Genomic DNA, 20,064 nt, shown 5'->3' with positions numbered 1-20,064 from the left:
AGACGTGGAATTTAATCTCACTCTATAGGTACTTAGTATAAGGTACTTTTAAGAGTGAGGATATTGCTGTCAAAAATGTGAACCGTGAGGGTTTCAGAGTCTTCTGAAAGCCTCAGGTGGTGTTATTGATTCAAGCTTTCATATTTATGAATGAAAGTAGTAGAGTCACAAAGTTTATATTGACAGTATAACTAAAAATGGTACTGTTTTACACTCAAAAAAAAAATACCCTATATCTTAAATATTTTGATTATTCCGAGTCGGAAGATTAGAGTAGCCCCTCTGCTAATTTATTGGAAATTCCTAGTTATGGATCAAATTTGTGTGTGCAAGACAGTAGGAGGGGCTAACCTGACAGTCTGTATAGTGCTCTCTTGAAGTTTGGAGTCAATATAGCAAAAGAAATCAGAATTTCAGTGCAGTTTAGAAGGGCATTATAGCTTAGATAGCACAATCTTTCATTCTGTTTTTTTTGTATTCATCGGCATGTGCTATTCAGAGCAGCTTGTAGTTTACAGAGGTAATTATAACCTTAAATTCCAAAAGCACATGATATATATTTAGTTTAATGAACTTATGGGTATGTGTATGAAATGTTTGCTTAATATATTATGAAAGGTCTGACCGGATATCTGTAACAAAAATACACAAAGGTAGTCAGTGTGAGGTTTTGTGTGTTATTTTATTATGATGTAAATTGCTGAAAGCAGAAACAGAGAGCTGCTTTGCCTGCAAAACAGGCTGCTTTCACCGCCATTGTCTAAGCATTCATAAGGAAATTCAAAGCTGACTGGGCAAATATAAAGCAATGAAGTTTTTGCCCAAGGCTTGATTGTTAGTTCTCACAATTCGTTATGCTAATGTATTACAGTACTTGCCTTGCTGCTACTAAAATGCTCATTTAAGTAACTTTTCCAATCTTTTTTATAAGTTTGTATGTTCTGTAGGAATTTGTGCATGTTGACATGTATGGACCAACATCTAGTCAAACATAAGTTCCAACATTTACTTTTATCAGGATCCTTTTGTGTCTTTATGAAGGTTTCCCATTCCTTTTTTATTCAGTTTAAAATTCTCAGGAGTAATTGTTTGCAGGAAAATATATAACTGTGTTGCCCTTCACTTGAAAGGATGAATAACCTGTGCTGGCCAGAGCTGAATGTATAAATACACAGGTAGCTAAAAAGCTCTGGATGACCTTCGTAAGTCAATGTATAAATAATTTAGAGTTGCCTTGAAAATTCGTTCTGCAAATGTTGGCAATCATTGTATTTTTCCCTCTCCACAAAACTGTATTTTGAAAAGGTACTTATAAATAATAATAAAAAAGACTTTTTACTTTCAGTTGCACTGAAAAGTGTCACAAGATATTATTTTTATTATTTTCGAAAAGTTGACATTAAGCAAAAACATCTCTCAAAATATTGTCAGGATCTTTTCAAATGTACTGTTCCCCTAAATTGACAAAAAAAAAAAAAATCAATATTTGTGTTCTAGAAAAATGGCTAATTTTTTAAAAACTGAAGTGGAAAATGTGCACTTTTCTTTAGTGAAATGTTCCATTTTCCACTCCCATTGTCACACGTTTTGAAAGATGTTCATCCCTGGTTTTAAATCACTGAGACAATACGGATCTTATTTTTTTCATTTTTGTTTTTGAAAATGTGCACCTGGGCCCTGTTTCCCTTTAATTACATAGAGCCAAATTCTGCAGGATGGAATTTGATGTACAGCTGCCTTAGGTTTTCATACTTGCAGCAACTTGAAATGCTGTTCTGTCTCATAACGAGAGTCTTACCCAGCTAACAGTTTACTGCAGCTAGCCTAGTTAAATACAGAGGACTAGTCACGTGAGTACAAGTGCTTTTTAGAGATGTTATAGTTACAGATGCTTTTTTAGATGTTATAGTATGAGTCAGAACTACAGCTTGCTGATAACGAGAGGGGCATTGTCCTATTTCTGGCTTCTGGGAGTGTACTTCCCTCCCCTCACAGTGCTTGACCTAGGGACGAGGCGATTCATCTTGTTGAACCAGCAGAGAGCTACCCAGGCTTGTCCAAAAGTCGCTGTATTTTGGCTTGTTTGGTAAGCTGGGCTGGCCAAGGGAGGAGCACTGGCATCATTTAAGGACAGGGGCATGGGTGTGAGTGAAAGAAAGAATGGCGGCACCCATTTCTGGTGGTGGTGTTCTCTTTAGGTTTAGCTGTAACCTGTAACTTCATTCTTCATGGGTTTTGGATTTGCTGCTAGTATCAGTGGGCTGTTGCCATAAGTAGTTAAATTACTTAATAATACCTTTTAATGTGGTTTGTGAGGAGGAAGGCATGTATCCTTGCTGGTATTTAGAAACTGACATTCAAACTAAGTTAATGGGAACTAATGCTAACTGCCCTTTCGAGCCTCTAAAAATGTTCGCCTTAATTCTTAAGTATAAAGCCATATAATGAAAGATGAATCATCTATGTAATACAAACTATACAGTTAAGCTTTTATTCCAAAGGGACTAATAAAGGAAATGATCTGTATTGCACATAAACAGAGAGAACATTTTTATTAATCTGCAGTACAGGGCTTGAAGATCTAAAACAGAAATAGAAGTTTCTGCTGTTCTGTATTCTGTAATGATGTTAAAACTCAACTGAAAAATGCATGCTATGAATGCCATTTTTACAAATGTTTCAATGCTGCACATATTTCAAAGGGGAATATGTTCAAGAGGGGAATAAAACCAAAGTTCTTTTGAAATATGCCTGTGTGTGTATATATATATACACTTTTAAATTGAAAATTTTAACTCTATCACCTCCACTGAGCTTTTCAAATAAATGTGGGTGGACAGCTGAATTGACTTGAGTTTGCACTCCTATTTCTAGATCAAAAGCCAAAAAATATTGTGGGAGCACTTCATTAGAATGCTTTTGTCTGTTTTTAAGATCTAAATTTCAGGCATTGACTTGTGATCTAATTGGTTTTCTTATTGCAGGAAACATTTTAAGTGACATGTACTTTAGATATTTATTTTTAGCAAAAATGAAGTCTATAAATACAGTGAATTTTATAGTTTGTAAACACAAAATAGGTTAAGAGTGCTAGAACCTTTGAGGGAAAAAAAAGAAAAAAGTAATGTATAAAACTTGAACTTGCTTGTTCCATGTACAATTGCTTTTCAAGAATAAGGCAGTAACATGGCTAAACATACACTTCCAATGTATTCCACCACAGTAAATTTTTGAGATTCTCAAAATATATGCATACATTCAGGTCATCCTGAGTTTCTTCAAGCAGTTTATTTAGTTTACCTGGAATCCTTAAAGTATTGTCAATGTCTAATGATTTTACTTTTATTTTGATACTTAGATCTCAAGAAACTCCTATAGATGGGCAGCCTCCTGCATTACCGCCCAAACAATTTAAAAAGAACAGTTGGAACCAAATTCATCATTCACACTCACAGCAGGAACTGGATAACCATATTAATGAAACATTTGATGTTCCTGCATCACCTGAAAAGTCCACAGTAAGTTTTTAGATCTAGTTTAATTATTTTGCTTTTTTTTCTGAAAGATAGTTCTACTTTTCTTTAGCTAAATTCTGATACATTTCAGGGAATTGCCACGCTTGTACATTACATTGCAACATTTCCATTATACATACCCTCTCTTTCCTCGCTACTACTACTTTTTCTATCCACTGGAGTAGTCCTTTGTCTTCTGCCACCAAATGACTACACTGGGATAAGTATGCAAAACATGTTAGAGAGATCTTTTTTATAATACTCAGCTTTTCATCACTTGCAGAAACTTTTAACCTCTTCAGAAGTCACTGTCGGTTTTAAAGAAGACTTTGTAGATAACTACTGCTGGTATGAAAACTTGTGTTTAATCTAGCTTTTGTCAAAAAGCCGAACCTAAAAATTCCTACTAGCATCTGGAGTAGTTTTGTCAGGAGTGGATTTTTGAATCTGTGGTAGTATTTCTGATTAGAATTTCCAAGAAAGAGCCACTACCAAGAGATTGGGACAAGGAACGTAAACATCCAAGCCAAAGTTCTTTTTTCTTTCTTGAGCATGTGCTAGATGAGTAATATAATCAGTTGATTATTGTCTGTCTGAGGTGAGAAGTCACTGGCCATTTTTGTGATTTTTGTCCTCAGGAAAGTTTTCAAATGGTTTTTGGTTTGATACTGATGTGGGTCAAGAAATGTTTTTCAGAATGGGAAAACTCTTTAACATCCAGATGTAACAAATACTGTATAAACAGTTTCACCGACCTCAGACATTCAAAATTATGAGTCAGCTCCCAAAATTGATATTTTAGAAATGCCTTTGGTTTATTTTTATTTGCATTCTGAACTCTAAGCCTAGGGTGTTCTCTCAGGTCTTGTTATAAAGTTAAGATTCCCATAAAACCCATATTTAATTTCATAGCTGGGGTTTTAATAAAACACAAAATTGAAACTTCTTAGATTTATGAGCATTTTGGGAATGTCATAAAAAGTTTGCCTTAATTAAATCATGAAACAGTATTTTTAACAGCTCAGTCTTCTGCTGGTGCTTACCCAAGTCATAGTAAAGTTCTGTTCTGAAAAATAACACTACTCATCAGGTCTTTCTGCATTCGGTTATCTGTACCAAATTGACAAAAATAACTTTCAGTTGTTTTTTTTAAACTCCTTTTAGTTCTCATGCAGCTGTGTTGTTTTTTGCAGAATAAGATTCTTTTTCCTGTGTGCATTGTCAGTGTGATTGTTTGCTCTGGTCCAATGAGTTACATTTACTCAGCCCTACTTATGGCAGTACCGTGTTGTAATTGAAGATGTAATTTGGTCTGCTGATTGCTTTTTATTTTGGGTACTAGAAAAGAAACACAGTATGACTCCTACATTTTGTGAAATTAGAAATTTAGGATTTTGAATGTATTTTTTCAAGATTGCTTTTCTGACCAGAATGCACTTCAGGTTTCTGTACTGTTAAAGTCTCTTCTGTTGCTCCATCTCAAATATTTCCAGGAAAAACTCTGATCATTTTGCCTTCATTAAGCTGTCAAATTTGCTTTGTCTGTTTACATATGGAGAGTTCATTTAGAATGGTAGTAGGACGGGTATGGAAATAACAACTTTTTACGCCAGCCTTCCTTAAGCATCCAGTCAGAATGTCCAGAAGTATTTGAAAACAGGTGTGGCCAGGAGTTTCTGCAGTCAGGACAAGTTAATGATGATATACAGCGCTCTCTTTGGGTTTTTCATTATAAACTACTCTTCAAAATTGCCTGTTAGAGTAGGAAATAATTAGCCCTTTTTTTTTTTTTTAAATTTGGGGAAAGGAGTGGCACAGAACTTGCCAAACTCTGCATGTGAACCCTTGCTTATTGTTCATCCTGCCCAGGAACATTCGCCTGGTCTCCTGTGCCAGTGAACGTCGGCAAAAACTATATGCTCCCTTCCTTCTCATCAACATATCATTTGCTTACTCTTATGTTTACTCTCCTCTCCTTCCCCAAAGTTTTCACCTTTTCACTACTATGAATGTGGTTGTGGTGGGGTGGGGGTGGTTTGGCTTTAATCAGGAGCTTAAAACATGTGACGCTGAGTTGTCTTTTTATGATTTTTTTTCCAGTTCTTATGAGCCAAGTTTAGCAGCCTTTTTACCTATTGAACCTGTGCATTTTGAACTTTCATACCTAATAGGAACATTTGATTTCCTTTAATAAATGGATTTTTTTCTTTCTTTCTGAATATGACTCTTATGCTTTGGGCTATATTTGGTAACATTAAAAACATCGTTGAAGTAAATTTCTTTAATAGTACTTCACATCCTCACCATGTATATACTAGGTGATATTCAGCCTGTGAAATTAATATTAATGTGGACCAAACTAAAATTTATTTCAATGGCAATAAGTTGATTTTGCCAGATTACAAAAGTATCTAGTATTCCCCAGTTTGTTGGTGGTTCCTGTGACAATGTTGTTCTGATCAGAATAATAATAATAAATAAATAAATAAACTGTTCGAATTGTCAGAGCTTGACAGAACTTATACTACATTACGCACAAAATAGGACGAGATATGGAACCAAGATTTTGTTGCCAAACTTGTCGCAGCTTACTGCTACCATATTGCAGTTAATAAGGGGGAAAAAAAGTGTGTATTAACTTACCTCATTTTTTATCATGTTACGTTCTTACTGTGGGCTCTTTACTGCAGTCTAAACTAAAATAATTTAAAATGTTTCAGATCGGTAATTTTTTTCTCTTAAGACTGCTTGAAGCCAATTAGTCTGTTTTAGTGCCGTTTCTTACTTTGAGCTTCCTTTGACAGAACACAATTTTAACTTAATTACATCCAAGACTTTAAGTGTATAATTGTTTTTCCTTCTATGTAAAACTTATGAGATAAGACATTTGCCTTATTGATGTTTTCATGTGTGTCCAGTAGCAATTTCTTAATTAGGAAAATGCAAAATTATTGCATACAATATCCACGAAGGCTATAATAACTGTGAACAAGTAATATATATTTTTTGTTTTTACTAGCCCAATGGTGGTATCCCCCATGACAATCTTGTTATGATCAGAATGAAACCGGATGAAAATGGAAGGTTTGGCTTCAATGTCAAGGTACAGTAACTATTCCTTTTGTGTCTGTTAAGTTGTTTTTCTGATGTTTATGGTTTATGACTTATGTAATTTATTTTTAAAGGGTGGATATGATCAGAAGATGCCCGTAATAGTGTCCAGGGTAGCTCCAGGAACACCTGTAAGTTATCAAAAATCAAGCTGTTTGAGATATCTGTGTAGCTTGAAGTATGTGCTCAAAACTAGTAACTTTTTCTTAGCTGCCTATGAAACAAGCCTGTGCTGACATTATCCTGAGAGAGCGAATGATTTGCAGAAAGGATTTGATGGGGCTATATAACACTGGTGAAAAAAAAGTTCAATCCTCAAAAATATTTTTTTAATGAAACAAGATCTAGTTCCTGAAAATTACAGATTTTCAGATGTTCAGTATGCATTGTTTCTTGAGCTGTCATCCTAAAACTACATTTACTTGATTATTTTTTAATATGGGAATTCATACAATTTAATTTATATGGAGTCTTCTATTCTCTTAAAAACAACTAAAATAGCAAACACCTCTTACTTTAGTGACAGATGTAGCTGAATAAAGCCAAGACTTAGATTAAAATCAGACATCATGAATCATTCATTAGGTCTGATTGTCTGTTGTTAGTGGTGTTTAGTGACTATCAATAGTGTCTTCAAACTAGGCACAATATTTTGTCAGTTAATTGCCAGAAATACTGACCTGGTATTCAGCTGACTGAAGTCAGCTCTGTTTCTACCTTTTACAGTAGAGCGAACCATTTCTTTGCTAACAGTTAAGAAATACAGCATTTTTTTCCCATTTTTTTCCTGTTGAGATCTGTGGTAAGAACAATGTCCTTATCCATGTAAATTATTATCTCTAAAATATTTAATAATATAAATAATTTTGGCTAAAAGCTTTAAATAGCTAGTCTCCAAGGAAAAGATAATTGGTGATGGCATGTGCACTTTCATTTTTGCAACCATGGTTGAACTGTGGTATAATAATTATTTTTATTCTTCTTTCTGGGATTACTTAGACTTATGCATTGTCTTTGGTTATTGTCTTACTCTTGTTGTTACAATTGTAATGTTTCATACCTGAAGTATTTAAGCCTCTGAAATTGATTTAGACAATTACTCCCTTCCCTTCAAAGATAAGAACATTCTGCTTTTTAGTTGCCTGTACAAAATGTGGTTGAAACAGAGAAGCTCAGCCAAGCTTTCTACTTCAACCAGAGGAGTGGAGTAACAGCTGCTGAAAGACATGACAATGACAGTCACCTCCCAGTGACAAATAGATTTGTTCATATGAATGGCACTGTCTCATATATTGAGCAACACTCAGATTTATCATTTGAATACAATGCAGCAACCATAGCAACTTGGCTGTTAGGATTCAAGTCCCAGAGTGTAGTTAGTTTCAGTTGCTATTTTAAGGTGACAAGTTGGAAATGGCTCATTTTACAGATTTTATTTTTCTATGTGTTGCAGGCTGATCTTTGTGTCCCTCGTTTGAATGAAGGAGACCAGGTTGTACTGATCAACGGCAGGGATATAGCAGAACATACCCACGATCAAGTTGTTATGTTTATTAAAGCTAGCTGTGAGAGACACTCAGGGGAACTTGTGCTCCTAGTTCGACCCAATGGTGAGTAATTTGTACATAATGAAAAAATTATATAAATAAATCAGAAAACACCTTGTCTTTATTTTCTAATCTTAATTTTTTGTCCTCTGATGGAATGCTTATCTTTTAAGAAGTAACTCCCTTCCTTGAAAAGGACTTGCACCAATACAGCCTATTGTATAAATCTTAATTGATCCCATGCTCTAAGGAACTGTTCAGAACTAGGTATTGGGAATGAATAGGGAAGCCAGAGATCGCGTATTTCTAACAGAGAGCTGAAGTAAATTTTGTTCTCACTCTCATTGATTAAGGAAAAAAAGTCCAGAAAACCATCTGTATATTGAATGCAGTTTCTGAGGTTACTGTAATTCCCTTGAAGAAAAAGAAAAACACAAACAAGAACCAAGTGTTTGGAAGCCTTTGGAGTTCCATATATGCAAAATCCTCCCATGTGTTTTAAAAACAATTCAAAATGACTGGTAACATTTCTACTTGATGCAGAAAGTGCTAAAAATGCAGTTGCAATAACAGTGTTTGCAATATACTCATGACGTAAACTGTTGAAGTATTGCCAGCAGATGGTCACTGGAGTTAATTCTGCTCTACATCCCAATTATAATACAGTTGCACAGGAAAGGAAAATGAAAAATCATGTTCAATCAGAATAATTGAAATTACTTTAGGAGAATATGTCAAACACCTCATAAACAATATTTCCTGTATTCACTGATTCATGCTTCCTATTTGTGCTCACGTTCTGTGTGCAAGCTTTCTTGCGGTTTTTGTTTACTTTCTTTTTCATATAAAATTGTTTGTTTGTTTACAAGTTACTAAATTGGTATCCCCTTATGTGTTGATCATCTTTGTGATCTGGATAAAAACATTTGAGTTGTAGAAGTGAGGAGCTGCTAGTTTCCTCCTTCGTGATCATGCAATTTTCAACTAAAGAGAGGCTTTCTAACAGCATGTTTGTTATGTATAGTAGATGATGCATGTTATTTTTCAGTTTGTTTATAGGTAGGGCACACATACAGCATTGATAGTGTTATAATGGCATATATTAGTGCCATTTTCTCTGGTGGTCTGCATGTCTTGCCCTAATCACCAAAGCCTGAAAGAACAAATCAGTACAAAATGAAATAAAAGTAAAAATGTAAATGTACCTTAGTGTCTTCAGAGGCATGATGTGGGAATTTGAGATTAGGGAGTACACCAGACAAGGTAGGGCCTAACGTGAGGTTTGATCAAAATGTGCTTTTGCTTAAAATGACTATTAAGCCAAAAATAGCTTTGTCATGGGTGCTAGTAATCAGTAAAGGCTACTTGCCCTTGATGATGAGGATTAAAATCAATGCATTAATAAATGTGGATTTTTCTACAGGAGAAATGCCTTTTTAGTTGATTTAAATAAGTGACTTAAAGTTAACTTTACTTGCCAAACAGCATGTCTGGTTAGAGCCTTCATACTTTTATTTTTTGTAGCTGTCTATGATGTTGTGGAAGAGAAGCTGGAGAGCGAGCCTGACTTCCAGTACATCCCTGAGAAATCTCCACTCGATGGTGTCCATCAAGATGATAATGCTCTGAGGGAATCCATGATTCAGCTAGCAGAGGGGCTTATCACTGGAACTGTTCTGGCTCAGTTTGATGTGAGTACTGTCACCTGTAGTTGTGCGCAAGTTTCAAGTCTTTTGGGATAGTAATCATTTAAAACAGAGAAAACTTCACTTAAATTTCAGTACCATCAGCAATTTTGAGTACAACAATTGACTTAACACTCAAAAGAGAGAATTAAAAAAAGTCCTGTAGAGGAAACACTACATGTCCAAAGTTATGGCATAGAATAACCAATCCAAATACTATTTCTAAATGTTGTTTCAGTTTTAAATAGCCTTATTGATTGCTTGCAACTTTTTATGGTTATCAGGGGCCTATTTTAATAAACTTTTATAGTGGTGATGACAAAAATCCATACCAAAAATTTGTGTTCTGTACTCAGACCTTCATTACTAATCAAAGTTAATGTAGGAGCTGAATGGCAGCTGAACTGTTGACATTTTATGTTCTATTTCAATGAGGGAATATAAAATTACCAATGGAAAATACAGCCCTATTAAGAATGTGTAACATCACTTTATAAATAGTTAATTTTTTGGCATATTTGAAAAGAACAGTGCATTTCTTTTGGTGTCCATAGCTGCTGATAGCTATAGTCTTTCTTTAGCACTAACTTGTGTTCTGATGATACTCCGTCTTCATTAATGCATGAGGTCAAGTGACTTAAAGCAAGAAGCAGTAATTTGTAAAACACAGCAGTGTGAATGCCTCACCAGAGACCTAAGGTTATGTATCACAATGTATATTTATAAAACATACTATTTGAGACTTCTGGTAAAATGTATTTATTTTATACATAGAATAGTACCTATATTTTGCAGTATGTGTACCTTGTATGTTATACTGCATAGGTTTAGACTGGGAGCTCTTCCAGGGAAAGTTTTTGTACGGTTTTGTAACAGTGTTACATAAATGGCTTTGGTGTGTGTGTTTGGGTCAAGAAACGTATGGGTGTACTGATGCATAACTCCCAGGTCTTCATTTAGCTGTTTCATTACCATAGGATGTCAAACTTGTGCATGGAATGTGTGTAGTCACCATGTTTTATGCTGGGAGGACAAGTGAAAGGTTGTTCTCTGGTTGAAAAGTGATTTAAAAGCTCTACTTGCCACATCTCTTACTCTGGTTCTCTATCAATTCACTTAGGAGTTCACTTTAAAACAAATTATTTAAATAATTCAGATTTTAAGTTTGTTAAGTGCTTTTTATTGAACCTGGATGATATCACTGGTACTGTTTGCAGCACAATGGTTATGGCAGCGAATGACTAAGGCATGGCAGGACAGAAACCGCTCAAAGGAGATACTGTGCAAGAAAAGCACAAGGTAGCCCAGGATTCACTGTATACCTAATGAAATGCAGGAAGATATCTGACAAAACAAAACAAAAAAAGCTCTGAAACAACTTCATTGTAGGTAGAGAGCTATACACAACACCATCTGCTTGCCCTAAACCACCACGTGGAATGTCAGTATCTGCCAATTCCCTTAACGTTATATAATACTGACTTCACTGGATTAGTGATCTTATGGAAGCCGGAAATTTAAGAGTCAGTTTGTCTTTAACCAAATTGTGATGATGTCTCGATTATTTTAAACGATCCCATAGAATATTTCATAGGGCTTTCTTATAAAAAGTATTTCCATATTTGTTGAAACAATCTTTGTTCAGTAATTTATGTTATAAAAAGTATCTCTATGCATATACTAACAGATATTTTTTATCTCCTGGGGTCTTGGCCATCTTTTTTGTCTTTAGCAATTGTATAGGAAAAAACCTGGAATGACAATGTCTTGTGCCAGATTACCTCAAAACATTTCCAAAAATAGATACAGAGACATTTCGCCTTGTAAGTATGTGTGTGTATTTGTGTTCTAAAAGTATTTTACCCTGGTTAGTAAATAAGTAACATCTTTCTAAAATTTTTTTCAGATGATGCTACACGGGTTATTTTAAAAAGTAATGAAGATTACATCAATGCAAATTACATAAATGTGAGTACTGTTTTTAAAAATAGTTTCTGACATTAAGTAATTTTGCAGTTTTGCAACGGAGAACTCAAAAAAAAAAAAATTCATGTGAATCTAGTCGAGGCTAGAATGTCTGGGTAAGCCTGTAATCAGATGGTTTGAAATTTACTGGAGGTTTGCTTAATTGCTATACTTTGTGGCAGGTAATTTTATAAAAGAAACAAGAAAAAAAAAAAAAAAAAACCCTAGGAGAAAGTAGCCCTTTACCAGAGGAACACACTATTCTTTTTGGATTACTAATGAGGCAGTAGTGACTAAGTTGCAGTAAATAGAATTCATGTAATGTTGCTTTTTATCTATTAGTCACTAAACATTGTCCGATGTGTAACTAACAGAAATTCATTCTCATGGTGAATGCAAGAATTAAAATAATGATTTTATCTTCTCTTAGATGGAAATCCCTTCTTCCACTATAATAAACCAGTACATTGCTTGTCAAGGTCCATTGCCAAACACTTGTCCTGATTTTTGGCAGATGACTTGGGAACAAGGCTCATCTATGGTTGTAATGTTAACAACTCAAGTTGAACGGGGTAGAGTAAGTACAAGATTTTCTTAAATGCCACTTACATAACAAAATCTGTTGATGATTGCCATTTAAAAGATCCGAGGAAGATACTGTTACAACAGGTAGTGCAACTGTTTTCATAAGGGCAGTGCATTCTCACTACTGTTGTAGTGATGAATCTTACATTTTAAACCTTTTGATATTCTTAGTGTAGCTAATATTAAAACTTGGTTCAGTGCTGAAATACATTTAAGTCCCCATGTATTTCTTAAAATATTTTTGGCTTATTGGTTTGACTCTTGTCAAACTAGAATTTACTTTCATGAGTCTTCTTTTCTCTAATCTTCAAATGATGAAACTCCAAAAAATGGAGTCAGTTCTTGTAATTAGTTCTTTGATATGTAGAGATAAATTTTTAAGGCAGCCTAAAGTAGCTTTGTAGTGTTGAGATAACGTGCCTGGATGGCTGTCTTTAAGAGAATCCTTGATAAACTTGAAATATAAAATTCTTCATAAAATGTTCTTCTGAGGCTATGAACATTTGTTTAATTGTGTGAAAAAATCATTGTCCTTTCAGTCGTTTTCGTACAAAAACTTGCAGAAGTAGAGACTTACGAATTGCTGAAAATAATTGTTCATGGTGTTGTCAAAGGCTTTTTTTTTTTAAAGCAATAGTTTTTCTTTATTAGCTTCATTTGTTGTGCAGCTTTGTCCTTTGGAGACAAGCAAAACAATAAAATCTAGTCATACAAATGGTTTAGTTCCAGAGTTATCAGGTCTGGAGCATTCACAGTAGCACTGGATGATTGAGTGTGTGGACAGAAATGACATACTAGAATAATAGTTTAGTGGAATTTCTCATAATTCAGGATTTCTTTTGAAGATGGATTTATGGAACATTGTGGGTGTTCTGATCAACTCAGGCTATATTTCAGCTGTCTGTATATATTGTAACTTAGTAATAACCATGTATTTGTTGGGAGGTCAGGCCTCTAAATGTAATTAAAATAATTGAAGGGGAGTTGCGGTGTTTTTAAACTTTTTTTCAGTGACTCAACATTAGCGTGATGCTGCCTGCTCCCAAATAAATATGATTAGAGGGAATTTCAGTACAAGTGCCCTTTTAATTTGAATTTTCTTTACAAATCTGCTACAAACAGACTTGCAATAGCAGTTCTGAGGTTCCCCCACCCCACTCAATAATGATATTTGTGGAGCTCTTTGGAGAGCTGCTAAATAATTAAGTAAAAGGACTTATCTGTCTTATACCCATAGGCAGACTCCCTGCTCTAAAGCTGATCATGAGGCTACTGACATCACTATCCCACTGCATGCCGGGATGTCTCAGTGGAGCAGGAAGTCTGCAAATCTGGCTGCTCTTAAAGAATCGCCAGGTGGGTTGGAAAAACAAAAGTACACTTGAGCTGAAATGACCTCTATAATTGGCCGTTAAGCAATATATCTAAAAATCTTAGTTTTCAGAGTTTTCATTCACACTGGTGACTTTATCAAGAGTCTTTGAAGCCCACCATCTGCATTCCCCTCATTTCTGAATTGGTTTAGCAGCTTTTTTGTTGCTTATCTCCTTTCTTTTTTTCATATGTTCTTTTCCCATATACATGTGCTTTAAGAAGATTACGTTAAGTTTTTAGAGGTCAGAAATATTTATAAAGCAGCACTTTTGTTACTCAAGTGTTAAGATGAAATATTTTATAAATACAATTTAAAAACAAATTCTAGCTAAAGATAAAGGCATCAATTTACACTAGCACTGAGTTGGTGCTCTGCGGCACATTATTTGATCTGCAGTTAATTAAGTAGCTCAGTCTATTTGGTAAGTAAACTAATAGTAATTACAAAGTGATCAAAATATTATTTACTGAACAAAGGAATAAGCAACTAGAGAGATTGAAAATAATATTCTGAATTTAAACACAAACATCTTTAAAAATGTGTTGACTTCAGGTTAAATGCCATCAATACTGGCCAGAGCCATCAGGAAGCTCATCATATGGGAATTTCCAGATTACCTGCCATTCAGAAGAAGGAAATCCTGCTTATGTGTTTCGAGAAATGACATTGACTAATCTGGAGGTAAAATCATTTTATATATATATATATATATACACACATATATATGTATGCATATGAAGTATTAATCTGTGGGATCCTCACAGACTATCTGAAACTACCTAATCAGGCTTTTTAAAATCTTGATGACATATCCCTGTGAATAGAACTGTTTATTTCTAGAAACCTTTAGAAAACTAGTCTTATTGCAATGTTTTTACCTTGTATAAGTTCTGCTGTTAGCATGATAACCATTTATAAGCAAAATATCACAAGGATTTGGTTTCCATAATAATATTAATTGGTTTAGAATCACATAAAAGATGTATTATTTGTCTTAAAGACTTTTATTGCCATCTTTCAAGACCTGGACAATGAAAAAGAGTAAAAGTTGAGAAACTTGTTATTCCCTTGATGCTTTCAAAACATCAAACAGAAGCAGTGTTTGAGTATTGCTACTGAAAATCCACCTCTTTGGTGGCAAACGGTTCTTTATAATTCCATCTTGGAGATTGTGTGCAGGTAGATGGAAGATAAATCCTGCTGAGAGAAGCATGAATTGGGATCAGCAATGAGATGTAAACCAGGACCTCCCAGATTAAACATGAATAGCATGGAGTTTGAGGGAATATGTAGTTTCCAGAGCTTCGCCAGTTCGCATTTCAGTCTCAGAAATGTTTGGAAATGGTTATCTGTAGTTCATGTACTTCTCTCTCACTGCATGGATTTCCAGATGAGATGTCAGTTTTATAGAACTTCCTTTTAGTCAATTTGCAGTTAAAATTCCTTTCCTGTGTGCTGTTGAGACAATTGCTTATTTATTATCAGTAGTGGAAGCTCTGTAAATGATTCCATGCCAAAGGGTTATTTAACGTACTGTAACCTCTGTTCTTTGAAATGCTTCTTTTACTCCGATTGTACGGCCTGCCCCCTCCGCTCACCAGAGGCATGTGATATGTTTGTGACATTCGAGCGAGGGGGTGGGAGTGGAAAACCAAGTCATTCTGCATCTTGTGAAGTAAGCTGGATAAAATTAGAGGTGCAGTTAAATCCAACACAATACTGGCGTTCACACAAAGTCTGAAAGAAGGCTTTCATGCCTGGAAGTCCTGTCTTCCCCTCTCTCTATTCCTGTGCTGCCATTTGATCTAGGAAGATGGTACCTCTTTCTGCTAAATTTGTTTTGTTAAAGATTTGGCTACCTTCTTGTACGTCTGGTGTTTAGATAGACTGTTTGTATCCTTGAACTGTTTTTACTATTACATGGAGTGCCATTTTCTAACCTGCCGTTTTTGTTTTTAACAAAAAAAATGTAATTGTAAAATCCACAATGAGCAAAAATTGACAACTGAAAGTTTCCAGAAGCTACATCTATTATAGGCACAAGTTGATGTAAATGTACCATTGATTTTTATTTATTTGTTTGTTTTCCCCTCCATGGAACCTGAGTTACCCTTCAATAAATCTTACGTTTCTGTTTAGAAAGAGGAAAGCCGCCAACTGACCCAAATTCAGTATATAGCATGGCCTGATCATGGGGTTCCTGATGATTCCAGTGATTTCCTAGATTTTGTGTGTCTAGTGCGAAAGAAGCGGGCTGGCAGAGAAGAACCTGTTGTTGTTCATTGCAGGTATCCCTTTTTTTTCCCCTCCAATTTTGCTAAATCACAAAATTGAACTTGTTTATTATCAAATAGTATTTCTGTGCTTTGTTGTTCAAATAAACATTTAACTGTATCCGCAGATTACAGGAGAACTCAACCTTTAAATTAAACAGTTCATTTTTCTTAAAGTTGTAATCACTTTCAATAAGCAGAATTTTGGGTATCTACATCCATGAATCTGGGTGGGGATTGATTTGTTTAAGTTAAATGCTTGTGCTAGTGGTCTATGTAATTCAAGGAGATGGTGAAAGATACCTAGGAAGCTTGCTTAAGATGACTACTTTTTTATGACTTTGTGTATCAGAAATTGTATTTAATTGGTTTGGCTGTCTTTTCTGCTTTGTGTTGGTCAGGGTAAATCTTCTGAATTAGGGAAAACCAATTGGCACTGCTAGAATTCCAGTGTCTCAAAATGATATTTTTCTTCAACTTCATTATGGCTATATTTCGGTTGATATGGTTCTGAACAAATAGTTTCATTAACACAGTACAAAGTGTGCAAGTCTACAGAGACACTGGAGTTCAGGAACAATTTCGTTCCTCTCAGTGAGGTATCAACCTGACTCCACTCTGATAATTTCAGTATCAACATTTAAAACAGTTTCATGTCTCTCAGAAAAAAAGGAGAGAATACCACAGTTTGGCATAATTTACTTAATTGACCTAACTTGATGGCTGTTGGGAAATATAACTGAATTCCACTAGCGAGGTCAAGCTGAAGGAGCCCAGGGGTTCTTCCGCATGGTGTTGGCATGCTATTTTTACTAGCTGCTCAGTATAAGGGGACTAGACATTACAGCACCAAAATGGTGAAGTTTGGTTTTAGACCTGAGGCACCAGTTTTAGTATGGGGAATCCAAGTACCTAATAGAGAAGACTCCTCTATCATACAATAGTAGTTTAAAATGAAAAAAAAAAAAAGATTGTAAAGCAACAAAAATCCGAAGAATAGGGAAGGGTTTTGTTATGTTGAGCTACTTTATAACACTTGTTTTCAAGTTGTGTTCGTCGCTATTGCTTCTCTGATTACATTTAGTTCTCAGTGCTACTAACAAGTTTTTTGACTGAACTGAGAGTGGTTAAACAATTTATAATCCATATAGCCTGAACACAGCGCTGATGAGAGGACACTCTGGTGTAACAATCTTTATTCCCTGTACAAATTGGTGACTTGCTTCTAAATTAGTGTTTTTTTGAGATTTGCCATTGTAGAAGAGTACTGAGATGAGAAACTTCAGAAGTGAGTGAATCTTAACTGTAAGCATTTTATTTCCATGGCACCTTTCTCAGTAGCCTTTAAAGGAAAAAGGTGTAGCACAGAATGTACTTTAAGAAAGAAATGTTATTCAAAATCAGGCTGAATGTACTCTGTTCTGTTTGGACCATTGATCTTAAATAGATGCTTCAGGAAAATTAAGAACCAAGCAAGGTTTTATGGTGCTTGTGCCATGTAATTTGCCCAGCTTCCAACTCATTTCAAGTTAAAGAAATTACTGAACCTGTTACGTTTGTCTGTGTAGCAGCTCCAGTGCCTTTCTTTTCCAAGGACATTTCTGTTCTTGTTTCTGAGTTCTTGAATTCCTGCGTTCCTGTCCTTTGGCAAGTTCTGCAAATTTGCATCTAAACTTTTTTGTTTGTTTGTTTTTACTTTAACAAGGCTTCTAACAGTTTAGCTGAACAGTTTCTAATTCTTGTTCCGTAAGAGATGGTGAGCCACCCACCCTGTTCCTGCCATTCGTGATTTTCTTGTCTTCTGTTAAGTTTCAGTGTTCCACTCCATCAAGCAATGGTTTTTTTTCCCAAGCTGAAGAGTCTTAGCTCACCTGATATTTATCATATGGAAACTGTATCATACTTTCCATCCTTGTTGTTGCCCTTATCTGGATCTTTTGACATTGTAAAATGAATTGTTAAAGATTCTTTAACAAATACCATTCCTGCTTGCATTTCATGGTGTATTCTGCATACAAATTCTGTATGTATAAATTCTAGAGGTGTAAAATGTTGTGGAGTAATTTTATATAACCAGTACATTTACATCTTGTCATGAAAGTTTCATGACATCACTGAAATATGTAGTAGCTTTGATGCCACCTTCTGGACAAAAACTTAAAGTAGTAGTTTGGCTGGATTTAATCTGAAATTATGCTTCAGAATCAGAACAATTAAGCTTCAAAGACAATGTTTATATTAACTAATTAATTTAGAAGCAAACTTTAATTTACTGACAAATAATAATTGTATGAGTTGAGATAATGGTGATGTCTGAAAAAACAGATTTGGTTTTATATTCAAGTATGAAGGAACATTAGGTTTCTATTTTAAAACTGCAAAACAATATTTTGAATGAATAAATATATTTGTAGATTCTGTTAGTTAAAAGCTAGGTTAAGAACTGTCAATTCTCTGAAGAGGATTGACAGTTCTGCACTGCCTTCTGCTCTTTTCAGGCAGGATGGAAGCTTCCAGTGACACCCAATCTGTCTAACCCCTGTTATCGTAAAGCTCAATCATGAGAATCCTTGAGAAGGGAGGTCTTAAGTTTGGTGGGGTGGTTTATACACCATTTAGGAAAATGTGGCCTTTAAATGTGAACTGTCTTTCAGATACTTTATTTTTTGTTGTTTTTACAGTGCTGGGATTGGACGGACAGGAGTTCTCATCACTATGGAGACAGCAATGTGTCTCATTGAGTGCAATCAGCCTGTTTATCCATTAGATATTGTAAGAACTATGAGAGATCAAAGGGCCATGATGATCCAAACACCTGTGAGTATCAGACTTGTTTTTCTGTGTTGTAGAAGAATAATTTCATATTATTTAGTTGTATCATTAAACATATTTTAATATACTTGCTGTTTATCATTTTTCAAAGAAGGTGTCTTTACCCAGTGTAGCTGCAGCCTTGGCTCCAGACAGAAATAAATTGCTCTAGTTATTGGAAAAGAGCAAGTCTTTAAATTTCTACAAAAACAACTTGGGGAAAAGCAGCGGCTTTTCCAGGGTTATCTGGCAGTTAATGTCAAAAAGGGCCAATTTTCAGTAGTGTACAAATTGCTCAGTAGAGAAAGCAGGAGCATAATTCTAAAAGTTAAAAATGGGAATAATATAAAAGGCTAACACAGAAAGATCTAAGACATGCAAGAAAAAACCTTCAGTGATGCAATTCGGTGATTTTGTTACCCTAGTAATAGTGAAAACAAAATTTCACACCGTCCCGTAATGACTTTAGTAAGGGGAAAATAATCAAAGAAATTATATTTTAAAAACAGAATTATTAAAGCTGATCCCAGATATATCAAAATAATTTATTTTTAAAAAAGGTAACTTGCTTCTGGAATTCTTCTGGTGCTCTCTTTACAGTTCAAGTATCGTAAGATGCTGGAACTTTCCCTGGATTGATGATGTTTGTTTGTTTTCGAGATAATTGCTATGTTTCTTTCATATGTTATATTTCTGAACTATAAAAGGATTAGAAGGGTTTTAGAACAGATTTAGAACCTTTTTATTTGTGTCAGTCAGGTGTTGCTTATCTCTGAGCTGTTTGCATTACATTTTTACAAAGTATGTAAAAAGGGTCAAAATACTGAGTTTTGTTGTCTTTCAAAGAAAGGCCTGAAGTCTTGGTTGTTCCATTTTTTGACCAGTTTCAGTTTGTTTATTTGAATCAACATTCAGTTGTATAGTTTTTACTCACTGTATTTAAAGGGAAAGTATTTTGAAGGAAAAAAGGCACTAGATCCAGTGTCAAATCTCTTCCATAATTACCTGCAGCTAGTTATTCGTTGTAGTAATGTCAGTGTTCCTGTTGCTGTTCCTTCACCTAAATTTGAAGAAACCTTTTATGTTCTTCAGAAGGTATTCAGACTAAAAAAAATAATATAAGCCTCCATTTCTAGGTCATCTGTAGTTCAATGCTGCTGTCCAGTATTCATTTCCACAAAAATAAATAAAATTTAT

General features: G+C 34.9%; 1 protein-coding gene across 10 annotated transcripts in view; it reads left to right on the top strand.

Annotated features, from left to right (window-relative positions):
- The window catches only part of PTPN4 (protein tyrosine phosphatase non-receptor type 4), a 113,670-nt gene that overhangs the window by 87,455 nt on the left and 6,151 nt on the right, over window positions 1-20,064 (top strand). For 9 of the 10 annotated variants that reach the window (XM_040561079.1, XM_040561075.1, XM_040561081.1 and 6 more), the window contains 11 exons: window positions 3,359-3,518; window positions 6,535-6,618; window positions 6,701-6,757; window positions 8,080-8,236; window positions 9,698-9,864; window positions 11,591-11,681; window positions 11,765-11,826; window positions 12,254-12,400; window positions 14,336-14,464; window positions 15,923-16,071; window positions 18,738-18,873. In XM_040561079.1, the coding sequence (XP_040417013.1) occupies window positions 3,359-3,518; window positions 6,535-6,618; window positions 6,701-6,757; window positions 8,080-8,236; window positions 9,698-9,864; window positions 11,591-11,681; window positions 11,765-11,826; window positions 12,254-12,400; window positions 14,336-14,464; window positions 15,923-16,071; window positions 18,738-18,873 (1,339 nt within the window). Of the gene's footprint in view, window positions 1-3,358; window positions 3,519-6,534; window positions 6,619-6,700; window positions 6,758-8,079; window positions 8,237-9,697; window positions 9,865-11,590; window positions 11,682-11,764; window positions 11,827-12,253; window positions 12,401-13,645; window positions 13,765-14,335; window positions 14,465-15,922; window positions 16,072-18,737; window positions 18,874-20,064 lie in introns of those variants that run through there. The other variant, XR_005820930.1, reaches the window with a different exon arrangement.

The sequence above is a fragment of the Cygnus olor genome, chromosome 6, assembly GCF_009769625.2.
Source record: "Cygnus olor isolate bCygOlo1 chromosome 6, bCygOlo1.pri.v2, whole genome shotgun sequence".
Taxonomy (NCBI): Eukaryota; Metazoa; Chordata; class Aves; order Anseriformes; family Anatidae; genus Cygnus; species Cygnus olor.
The sequence above is the reverse complement of the archived record's forward strand: the minus strand, read 5'-3'. Positions and strand labels throughout refer to the sequence as shown.